General features: G+C 40.0%; 1 protein-coding gene across 1 annotated transcript in view; it reads left to right on the top strand.

Annotated features, from left to right (window-relative positions):
- Positions 1 to 7,726: 7,726 nt before the first annotated feature.
- The window catches only part of PAK5 (p21 (RAC1) activated kinase 5), a 94,394-nt gene continuing 89,551 nt past the window's right edge, over positions 7,727 to 12,569 (top strand). Inside the window, exon 1 of the mRNA XM_060077941.1 lies at positions 7,727 to 7,930. Coding sequence (XP_059933924.1) covers positions 7,727 to 7,930 — 204 coding nt within the window. The remainder of the gene's footprint in view (positions 7,931 to 12,569) is intronic.

The raw sequence follows: 12,569 nt of genomic DNA, 5'->3' as shown, positions 1-12,569 counted from the left end.
ACCCTAAATTATCTGAGCACAGGTAGGTATTTCAGAAGTACTTAAATATCCATTACTGCATTTACCAAGTTCCTCAAAAGGGATCTGAGGTTAAGAAAAGAAAAATCTTTTCATGAGGGGGTCAATGAGAAAGGAATCACCCCTGAGATGTATGTTAAAGGTACCATCGTTTAATTCTGTGGTCTTCCTCTAAGCAGCCAGCTGTCTGTCTAGTTGAAAACCTTAATAGTACAGTAGTTACACTGAGTCCTCACTTCAGCTGTAGGGCCTGCAAGCACAGACTAAGCAGTTGTCAGTGCCAAAGGTTAGACCAATACAGTTTTGATGGGGAGAGAGGATAAGAACAAAAAGATTATCTAATAGATTGGCCCCAGCTCAGCTTACCTCTCTGCCACACCCCATCTTCAATGTGTTCCCTCTCTGCTAACTACTTTCCCCCGTACAGGCCAAAGCTCCTGGGACATGTCCATACCATTATTTATTATTATTATTGTAAAATATACATAATATAAAATTAACCATTTTAACCATCCTTAAATGTACAGTTCAGTGGCCTTCAGTCCATGCACACTGTTGTGCAACCATCACCACCATCCATCTTCAGAACCTTTTCACCTTCCCAAACTGAAACTCTATACCCATTAAACAATAAGTCCCCATTCTCCCCTCTTCCCAGCCCCTGGCAACACCATTCTACTCCATGTCCCTATGAATTTGACTACTTTAGGTACCTCGTATAAGTAGAATCAGGCCATATTTGTCCTTCTGGGTGTGGCTTATTTCACTTGGTGTAATATCTTTGAGGTTCATCCACACTGTTGCCTGTGTCTCAAATATTTTTTTAATAATTTTGAATACAGTAGCAAAATAATACCTTGTGAATTTTTATACTCTGGCCTGAACTCCATACAAAGCCCTTTATGAGCATGTCAACATTTTGAAAATTAGAGGTATTCTATCAGTATAACACTATTCTTACTGATTATTCCAACTGTACATATTAATAAAGAATGGGAAAAGAAGTAAAAAAATATATAAAATTATCAGGCATATATATATATATATATATATATAAAACAAATTATACTTTGAGCAAGAAAGTTGAAAATAGAATTTGTAGTCCTGAAACAGACTTTTTAAAAACAGATTTATTCATTATTTGTTTATTTGTTTTATTTATTTTTGGCTGTGCCGGGTCTTAGTTGCAGCACGCCTGATCTTTGTTGAGGCATGCGAGATCTTTCGTGCGGGCTCTTTGTTGTGGTGCGCGGGCTTCTCTCTAGTTGTGGCATGTGGGTTTTCTCTCTCTAGTTGTGGTGCACAGGCTCCAGGGTGCGTGGGCTCTGTAGTTGGCTGCACGTGGGCTCTCTAGTTGAGACGTGCAAGCTCAGTAGTTGTGGCACGTGGGCTTAGTTGCTCCGTGGCATGTGGGATCTTAGTTCCCTGACCAGGGATTGAACCTGCATCCCCTGCATTGTAAGGTGGATTCTTTATCACTGGACCACTAGGGAAGTCCCCTGCAACAGACTTTTTGAGACAGAAATATTCAGGAGAATAAAAAGTGTTAGTGGCCAGTAGTCATGTATTTCCTAGGCCAGTAGGCATGCTTGCAGTCAAGTATAGTTTTAAAATTTACCTGCAAGGTTACTTCATTTTCTGCATAAACAAGAAGAATGTTCTTATAAGCTCTCCCATACATGCTTGTGATGGTTAATATTATGTGTCAGTTTGACTGGGCCAAGGGATGTCCAGATAGTTGGTATATATTATTTCTGGGTATGTTTCTGGAAGAGATTAGCATTCAAATTGGTGAACTGAATAAGGCAGACGACCCTCCCCAATGTGGGCGAGCATCGCCCAATTTCTTGAGGGCCCAAATGAGCAAAAAGACAAAGGAAGGGTGAGTTTACTCTCTTCCTGCTTGAGCTGAAACTTCCATCTTCTCCTGCCCTTGGACCTTTGCCCTCCTGGTTCTTGTGTTTTCAGACTCAGACTGGGACCAGCTCCTGATTCTCCAGGCTATGGACATGGACTGAATTACACCGATAGCTTTCCTGGTTCACCAGCTTGCAGACAGCAGATCATGGGGCATCTTGGCCAACATAACCACATTAGCCAATTCCTATAATAAATTCCCTCTTATATACATCTATAATATATAAATCCTATTGGTTCTCTTTCTCAGGAGAACTCTGACTAGTACAATGCTTATTTCATAAGCTGAGGACCTATGAGCTAAGAGACATTTTAGAGAGGCTAGAAATAGGGGACTTTAGTTTATGTCTATCTGTTTTATGTGGTTTCTTGAAATGTCTCTACCTGCTCATCCAGTTGTAAATGTGCAATTCAACAATCAAAGGAAATATTTCTTTCCTAAGCTACATGCCACTTTCAGTGGATATGGCTACCAAAGGATTAGGTTCATGTAAATCAATCTTTTCTTCTGAATGTTAACCCAAAGGATGAATGTTTTAAGTTTTATTTCAGTATATTCTGATACATGCTAACTTTAACAAGTTTTTTTTTTTTTAAATCTGCTTTTGTTCTTGTTGGCAGCACTGTGTGGCTGCCAGGATCTCAGTTCCCCAACCAGTAATTGAACCCAGGCCATGACAGTGAAAGCCCAAAATCTTAACCAGTAGGCCACCAGGGAACTCCCCCTTAACAAGTGTTTCTTTTGAGTTGATTTTAAAACATTGTAGAAAATAAATATACCACACATGGTTTACCAAAAAAAGTTTAAAAATCCAATGGTTTCCTGATTCACCCTATGATAGCTCCAAGTTCTGTTTCCCCAGAGGCCACCATGACATTCCTTTGGTTTTTGGCAATTTTCTTTTTCAGTTTTTTACCTCTAACCAAAAATACGTGTATGCAGTTTTATCAATACTAGGCATCTCCATCCTTTTATTTTCTATTATGGTAGATAGAATTTAGCTTTATCATACGATCTGCCCAGTGACTGAAATTACATACTTTGAGATCCTGAGTCTCCAGCTTTGCCAGTTTATTACCTCTGAGCTCCTGTTTTTCCTTCTGTAAAATGTAGGTATGATAGTAACACCTCTTGTGCCAAAGGAGTTAACATAGCAGGTCTGAGGCTGCATTTCTTAGAGAAACCTATTTGCAAGTTTGGCCCTTGGCTGGCATCTGGGAACTTGGATTTTAGGAGGGTTCCCACTATTCCCTGGTAAGAATGGCTCACTGTGACTAAACTGTTCATTCAAACAATATAGTCTAGGGCTTCCCTGGTGGTGCAGTGGTTGAGAGTCCGCCTGCCGATGCAGGGGACATGGGTTCGTGTCTCGGTCTGGGAAGATCCCACATGCCGCGGAGCGGCTGGGCCCGTGAGCCATGGCCGCTGAGCCTGCGCGTCCGGAGCCTGTGCTCTGCAACAGGAGAGGCCACAGCAGTGAGAGGCCCATGTACTGCAAAAAAAAAAAAAAAAAAAAAAAAAAGGTTTAAGCTGAACCCATGTTTCCTTCTGGAATCTGAAGTTTTGGCACAGACCAGGCAGAGGTGTCTATGTGATAGGTACTGAATAAAATCCTCAGGGACTGAGACTTTCACAAGCTTCTGTGGTAGACAGCATTTCACATATGTTGTCACAATTTAGTGCTAGAGGAATTGGTCACATCCTGTGTGAATCCACTGGGAGATGACCCCTGGAAGCTTACGCCTGGGTCCCTCTAGACTTGGCCCTTGTGCCTTTTCCCTTTGCTGATTTTGCTTTGTATCCTTTTTCTGTAATAAATCACAGCCGTGAGTATAACTCTATGCTGAGTCCTGTGAGTTCTCCTAACAAATCAAACCTAGGGGTGGTCTTGGGGACCACCACCATAAGGTTATTGTGAGTTTTAAGTGAGATCAAGCACCTTGAACATTTAGCTCTTTGCCAGTTACAGACTAAGCGTGGGCTCATCAAAGAGAAGAAACCATTTACCAAACACGTCTGGATTTGAGGAGGGTTCCCTACCATGTGTCTTTCACCTGAGTGTGAGATTCCTCATTGCTGTCAGAGGAATGGCCGTTACTCATGGAACATCACTATACATCATGGAGATTCCCCCTCTGCTTTTTGTCAAGTGTGAGCTTCACAGGAACATGACTTTAGGATTTAGAACTTCTTCATTTTCTTTTTAAGTTGCTTCCTTTTTAACTCAAACTTATTAGACAGCTGGAACTGTATATATATTACCATTTAAATTACAGTTGTATAGTGTCACACAAGGAAATGTAGGCAAATTAATTCAGCTGTGGGTTTCCTCTCCACAACTGTCTTATTTTAAAACAAGAATGGTATTAGTTGATTGATATTTTTTTTTTATATTATCACTTGAATGGCATAGCAACCACTGAGAAATTCACAGTCAGGAAGGGAATAATAAGACATTTCTATTCTGGTTCTAAAAATATTTGATCCAACATTCTCAGTGCTTATTCAGGTATGAATACATGCAAAAGAACTCTTCTCAAATGATTTTTTTCAAACAATTGCCCCCTTGTTTTAAAAAATTGATCATAAAGTTTATTAAAATGTCAAGTGGACTCAGCCAATGCATGACCAGATTATATTTTCAAAAAAATTTTTTTGGCTGCTCTGCACTGCATGTGGGATCTTAGTTCCCCAACCAGGGATTGAACCCGCACCCCCTGCAATGGAAGCACAGAGTCTTCACCATTGGACCACCAGGGAAGTCCCTCAAATATTTTTTATTTTCACAAAATAATACTGAGATATGGTGTATAGAGTCACTTACTTATTTGGCATAATTTCCTGTCCACTGAAAACCTTCTAGGCCCTTGACAAACCAGACGACAAGATCACAATGAAGACTCCTCTGAGTGGACACAATTGTATAACATTTAATATAGTTACCCAGATTGGGCATTGTTACTTGAGACTTTGAAGTAGCTAAAATAGAGAAAAATGATGGGCATCTGAAGATGCAAGGTATGGGATGATCATCAGTTAGCTTTTTCTGTGCAACAATCTACTCCAAAATGTAATGGCTTAAAGCAATAGTCATTTTATTTGTGTCCTGATTCTACAGGTTGGCACTTTGGGTCCAGCTCAGCTGGGGTTTTTTCTGCTGGCTTTGACTGGGATCGCTAGTGGACAGCTGCTGGTCAGCTAGGCAGCTCCATTTCCAGGGCTGGTTGTTGCCTAGGCTGATGTGTGACTGGGCTGCATGATCTGTCATTCCCTAACAAGATGGCCTGGACTTGTTCTCATGCTGGCTGCCGGTTCCAAGAGCAACGTGGAGGCAAGCCCCAGTGGGCAAGCACATTTCGTGCTTGTGTCAGGGTTTCTACTGTCCCTTTGTAGATTACATATCCTGGTCCAGAGTCAGTGCGGGAGACACCCACCCAAGGGCTTGGACACTGGGAGGCATGAAACACCAGGGGCCATTCCTGTGACAGTCTACTACGGCTGGGCTTCTTTACTTCTTTATACTCTGGCTGAGATGTTCTCAAATGTTTAAAATCAATTGACATATTTATTAACCTAATTATAGTAAGGTACTTAAAGAATTTTTTAAAAATTATAATTATGTTTTTCCAAGAGAGATAACACACCTCAAGGTAGTTTTGAGCCCTTATCATCCTTCATTAGTTTTTCATTATCACCGTATGTGAGTTTTCTAAATTAGTCTGAAATAACAACCAGGATGGATGGGAAAATGGGTTTTAATAAATTCTGGGGAGTTAATGGTGTGAAGAGTCTCATCCCTGTCAGGAGAATATATCTGCAGTGCTGTGGTCTGAATGTGTCCCTCCAAAATTCATATGTTGAAATACTAATCCCCAAGGTGATGGCAATAGGAAGTGGGGCCTTTGGGAGATGATCAGTTCATGAAGGTGCAACCCCGTGAATGGGATTAGTGCCCTTATAAGAAGAGACCAGAAAGAGCTCCCTTGTCCCTTCCAACATGTGAAGTTACAGCAAAAAGGCAGCCATCCAGAAAGCAGGTGCTCACCAGGCACAGAATCTGCCAGCACCTTGATCTTGGACTTCCAGCCTCCAGAACTGTGAGAAATAAATTTATGTTGTTTGTAAACCTCTTGGTCTCTGGTGTTTTGTTATAGCAGCCCAGGCTAGCATCACTAGAGGATGGACTAGGAGCTTTAGAAAACTAGGAGGAAGCCCTTGCTGGCCAAGCAGGGATAAATGGTTAAAAGAGAAAACAGGAGGATGAAGGGGAGGGAGGGAGAGAGGAAGGAGGGAAAGAGGAAAAGAAGATGTTAACATCTATGGAGTTCTGACCCCAGGTGCTCTTTCCTGAATGTTTTGTTCTGGGTGATTTTAGTCTGTCAGCAAATATTTCTTGAGCCCTACCATATGCCAGGTGCTGGCAAACAATAATAAACAAGGAGGCAGCATCCCTACCCTTATGGATCTTATATTCTAGAAGGGAAGACAGACACTGGGCATACCGTTACACCCAATTAATTGATAGCAAGTGGATAAGTGCAGTGAAAACTATGTACAGAGCTGTACAAGTGTATATAGAACCCACCTACTCAAGTCTGAGGGCTGAGATAAGGCTTTCCCAACAAAGCAACCTTGAAGTCAAAGCACCATCTTTTATAAAACCTGCAGCAGGAGTGTCAGGATTCCCCAAATGATCATGATTGTCATGTTCACAGAAAATTCAGAATGAGAAAATCAGTTACCCAAGATTATGGTGAAGAAGTGGGATTCAAACCCAGGTTACCTTACGTGTTTTCAATAAACGTAAAGCATAAAGTAACTATTTTACATTATTTTCTAGAGGTATCCCTGTCACAGGGTGTTTTAACTAGGTAAACTACATTGTTTCAAATAAATAAAATACATTGTACAAAATTCTAAATATTCCGTGAAAAGTGGCTCTTCCTCCCTGCCTTGTCCCCCTGGCTCCCTTCTCTGCAGGCAAAGCCAGTCAAGTTTCTGGTATATTCATCCAGAGGTATTTTTAATACTTGCAGCACTGACTTTGTGCCAGGTACTTTACAAGGTGTTTTACAAATGTTTACTTGTTTGATCCTTATAATAACTTTATGTGGCAAATAGAATTACTGACTGCATTTTTCATATTTACGCATATTTTTCCACACAAATGTTTTAGATTTTAAGTGCACACCACACTTTGAGATGCTTCTCCCTGTGTGCTAGTCAGCTTTTGCTTTGGTGATATCATGTAACAAACAAGTATACAATCTTAGTGGCTTCATGACAGACATTTATATCATACTTCTAACTCAGCTGTGGCTCAGGTGGGCTTGGCTCCAAACTGGAGGTCAGATTTGTGTCTGCTTCATGCATCTCTCCTTCCAGAATCTTGGTTGAGGGTGTACTGCCCACTAGAGGTATCTTCATGCCAAGTAGCAGGAGCATAAGAGGGAAGTGGAAACATACAATACCTTCAGAAACCTCCACCCTGAAGTGAAGGACGTTCTCTTCCACGCACAGTCCATTAGTCAAAGAGAGTCACATGGCCAAATCCAAACTCTGTGGGTCAGGAAACTATATATGGCAAGTGCAAGGAGAGAACAAAACGTTTTGAATGAAGTTATCAAATCTACACACCCTAAAAATACAAATTCTATCTTTTGCTGCTGCTATCTAGAGGAAGAATTGAAAAGATAGAACTCTGAATGAATTACTAATTTTCCTATGGTCTTCTGCTGGCGACATATAAACTGCTCCCTGTTTCTGTTTGCATTTCTCAGGTTTTCCACCATGTTTGGAAAGAAAAAGAAAAAGATTGAAATATCTGGCCCATCCAACTTTGAACACAGGGTTCATACTGGGTTTGATCCACAAGAACAGAAATTTACCGGCCTTCCCCAGCAGTGGCACAGCCTGTTAGCAGACACGGCCAACAGGCCGAAGCCCATGGTAGACCCTTCGTGCATCACTCCCATCCAGCTGGCGCCCATGAAGGTATGGTGAGGATTCTGTCTTTACGTTGGCTTAAAAAGCATGCTCTCTCATTTGATGCAGTGCGCCATCTTTACGGGCGAGCTATCAAATGTGTAAATCATGTATTTGTTTTTAAATATCCACAGATTATCCACAATCATCTTCAATGAGTATAATGTTCACCACTTAATTTTCATGTAAATTGCAACACATAAAAAGGAAGCTCAGCTTTCAGATGGGAGTTTTTTTTTTTTTTTAATCAGACTCATACAATACAGTCACAAAATAGGAAATTTTTATTTCTACTTTTAATGGTGTTTGTTCTTTTTACTAAAGAATATTATCCACCCACACTGGTAAATATTGGCAATAACCTCCGAGTAGACACTATGTTAGGCAGCTTTGTGCCGTTTTGCATTTGCCCTCAGAATGTCTAAGCTTTTATATAAATAGTAATAACTGTTTTAACAATAATAAATGATTTACATATGTGTACACACATACATGCATATGTGTATATACTTTATATATAAAATCAAATATATATTTATAAGTATATATAAATATAAATTATATGTATATAGTCTTAATAGTCTAAGAGCTATTTCAAATAAAAGATGAAGCATTTGAGTCCTAAAATAGGCTATAATTTACCTTAAGAAATGGCTAGTAGATTTTTAAAAGGAATGTTCATCAAAATAATTGCATTAAAGTGGAACTCAGACCCAATACATTTCAGATATGTCAAGAGACTACAAAGAAAGTCCAGCCTTTGCAGTTTCCTTCTGCACTCAGAATGAGAAGAATTCCCTGAGTCATTTCCCAAAAGCTCCCTATGGGAGTTAAACACCATTGAAGCTTATCATCATGTTATCCAATAGATTAGATTTATATTAGTAGGCATCTGAGCTACATCATGTTATCCAATAGATTAGATTTATATTAGTAGGCATCTGAGCTACATAAAACACCTTATTCTGTATTAACACTCATATTGAATACACTGAGTTTAAATGATACATAAAACAACAGTGGATGCATTTTTAAAGGGAGTAAAGAAGGAACCCATCTGGTAAATTACAAGAAATTCTTATGAGAGACCACCTGAGCTGAGTAAGTTGTAATTGTGATCCCATCATTTATTCATGGTCTTGGTCATTCTATTCTAGTATTGAATATGTGGGTCTCTTCTGCTCAAAGATCGATACAGAGTGTTCTAATCCTGCATCTTGTGAATTTGATGTTCTGATAAGATTTTGAAAGTTTTCAAGCCAGCTAAAATGTAAAATACTAAGGAGATAGATATTTGTGAAGATAAAACTTTAGGGACAAAAAGGAACTTCTTATTCTAAGCAGGTATTGATTGATATTTAATAGAAACTGACCAATTAACCAACTCAACTGGTTAATATTAGGCAGTATCTTACTACTGAACATGATTTTCTTCCGAAATAGAGACTAATGCCTCACTAATGACTAAATAATAGGCTGGACCTTATCTAAAACGTTGAGATTGAAAAGAATTTACTTTTTTAGTTTCATTATTTTTCACATATTCCAAGTTTTTATAAAACCCAGAAAACAGAAGACACAGTGTGCCCAGAAAAGTTATCTGCTATTGATCAACATGGTAAAGGAAAACTGCCCAAATGAAACAAGAGCTATTTTTTTACCCTCGAGTATAATCATTTGATGAGGAACATTCTGGAAGAAAGTAGTTAAAGGCCCACAATGTGCTTTCTTATCAGGGAGTGTGGTTATTACAGGGTCAGGACAGAGTACCATTTATTTCTCTATGGTTTTTCACTTGTTCAGGTCCTAGAAGGTCCTGGCTGGCAGTGAAGTAGGAATCTCCCATCTCAGTGATAATCCACCAAGGTCAGTGGATGTAGGACTTAAGAGAACCTTCTAACTCATTTCTTCTATCTCCTGGATGGGCTGGCTCATTATCCTCTCAGACTTAATTTATGAGCCTCACTGATTGGAGCAAGATTTCCTAACTGCTGAGCTCCTGAGCCCAGTGATTCTCTCACTCACGTCATGGGCTTCCTAGCCCTGATGCCAAATGTGTGAGTATCCAGTCTGTATTAAATGTGAATGTTTGTTTTAGACACTTAAATGTTAACAGAAAGATGACTGGAAAATACATCTCGATTATGCATACAGTCCTGGATTTCTGCACATTTCAGGCACATTTTTACCTGCGAGAAAAAAATAAAAACAGACAAGGAGTGACAAAACAGGAGTCAGCTAGGTTGAATTTTCCCCAGAAAGAGTGGAGCTAATTAAATACTTTCTAACTGAAGGACCCCCAAGAAATCCATATTTCATACTCTCACCAAACTCCTTTAGATGGAGCCTTTCTTTCTCTAAATCCCATGAATGCAGTTGGTGCTGTCAGCACATATTGAATCGGGGTCCAAGAGAATCCTACTGACTCTACCAGCCTCTTGGAATAACGAAAATAAAAGGTTGCAGGGGCCAAAGTATGCCATGAGGTTTGGTTGATCTCACTCTTTGGAAATGACTTCTCTGTAGAAATCTTGCAAGTGACTTGAGAAGGACAAATTATAAATCATGCAATATATATTGCAGAAGTTGGAACAGTCTTTGAAATACGAAGCCATGAATGAATTGATAGAAAGGGATGAATAGGTAGAGTTGTGCAGATTTAAAGCCATTTTGGCAAAGTTTTTTAAGTTAAGTAGAACTGACAATTCTAATTTGGTCAATTTGTCCTTTGAAGCAGACAAAGGAAAACGAGAAAAAAGATCATGACATAAAACCAGTGCTGGAAGAGGTGTACAATGTCTTAGGTGGTGGCAAAGTGCTGGTCCTTCAGTGTTGGTCAGTAAGCTTCAGGCCAGCTGGTTCTGAATGGAAATTCACCATTGCAACCAATACTCTCTTCTCTGATTGGTTAAAGAGCTGTTCCTGTTCAAACCTCTTTAATGTACATGTCACAATCACCAGGACATGCTCTTCCATGTAGAATCATTTAGGTCAGTGTCTCTCAAACTATAGTCCAACAGAATCACCTGGAAGCCTTGATAAACACAGATTGCTGGGCCCATTTCCAGTCTCTGATTGAACAGGGCTGGGATGGAGCCTAAGAATTTGCACTTCTATTAAGTTTCCAGGTGATGCTGTTGCTGCTGGTCTGGGGACCATGCTTTGAAAACCTTGATTTAGCTAATTACAAAAGAATTTATCCACATAATGTATCAATACACGTTTACACTGGCCAACATTTCCAAAATCTCAGAAACCAGGAGCCACAGGTTAGCTCTGATTTGTGTCAAAAGTTAAACTTCAGGTACCCAAGCCAAAGGTGTGTAGGCAAGGTGAGGGTGGTGTGGGGAGTGCTTTTTAAAACATAAAACATTTGGCAAATATCTTTGAGAAACTCCTTTCTATACGTAACATCATTTTGTCCACAAGAATGTCATAAGCAATATTACCAAACTTCCTGCTGAATTAGATACATTTACATAAAGAACAGGTTGAATGGTCATGTTTGTTCTTGCCCAGTGGTTCTCAAACTTGGGCTTTCAGCAGAATCTCCTGAGGAGCTTATTAAAACCAAGATTCCTGGGCCCCACCCTAGAGATTCTGCTTCAGTAGTTCTGGGTGTGCCCCATGGTTTACACATCTAACATGCTCTCAGATTGTGGTGGCACTACTAATGGGTGGAGGACAACTTTAAGAACCACTGTTTTAGGTGGACTGAAGCTTGAGCTTAGTGATCACCCTTTGTAACAGCCTAGAAATCATTTAAAAATGCTAAAAAAATGTAAAGAGGATAATGTTAAAAAGCCTTTATATCACAACATTGTAAATCAACTATACTCCAATAAAAAATAAAAATAGAATAAATGGAGACTTCCCTGGTGGCACAGTGGTTAAGAATCTGCCTGCCAATGCAGAGGACACTGGTTTGAGCCCTGGTCTGGGAAGATCTCACATGCCGTAGGGCAATTAAGCCCATGCTCCACAACTACTGAGCCAGTGCTCTAGAGCTCGCGAGCCACAACTGCTGAGTCTGCGCTCTAGAGCCTGCAAGCCACAGCTACTGAGCCTGCGTGCCACAAATACTGAAGCCCGCATGCCTAGAGCTCATGCTCCACAACAAGAGAAGCCACTGCAATGAGAAGCCCTTGCACCGCAATGAAGAGTAGCCCCTGCCAAAAATAAGTAAATACATTAATTAATAACATAAATTAAAAACAAGAATAGGGCTTCCCTGGTGGTGCAGTGGTTGAGAGTCCACCTGCCGATGAAGGGGACACAGGTTCGTGCCCTGGTCCGGGAAGATCCCACATGCCGCAGAGCAGCTGGGCCCATGAGCCATGGCCACTGAGCCTGCACGTCTGGAGCCTGTGCTCCGCAACGGGAGAGGCCACAACAGTGAGGGGCCCGCATACCACAAAAAAAAAAAAAAAAATTAAATAATATAAAAGAATAAATGGCCGTTTAAAAAAGCCTTTATAGCTTCTCTTTAAAGTGAACAAATAGCATATCTTAATATTGCTTCAGATTTGTTTTTCATTTTCAAGTAAAACCATAGAAATAATAGTGTTATTTGGCATATTTCAATTTTATTAAATGATGCCATACTGTATATAATATGCTCTAACTTGCTTTTTACTTAACATTGTTT

This window comes from Mesoplodon densirostris, chromosome 16, assembly GCF_025265405.1.
Source record: "Mesoplodon densirostris isolate mMesDen1 chromosome 16, mMesDen1 primary haplotype, whole genome shotgun sequence".
Classification (NCBI taxonomy): Eukaryota; Metazoa; Chordata; class Mammalia; order Artiodactyla; family Ziphiidae; genus Mesoplodon; species Mesoplodon densirostris.
Note: the sequence above shows the minus strand (reverse complement) of the source record. Positions and strands in the feature narration are given on the sequence as shown.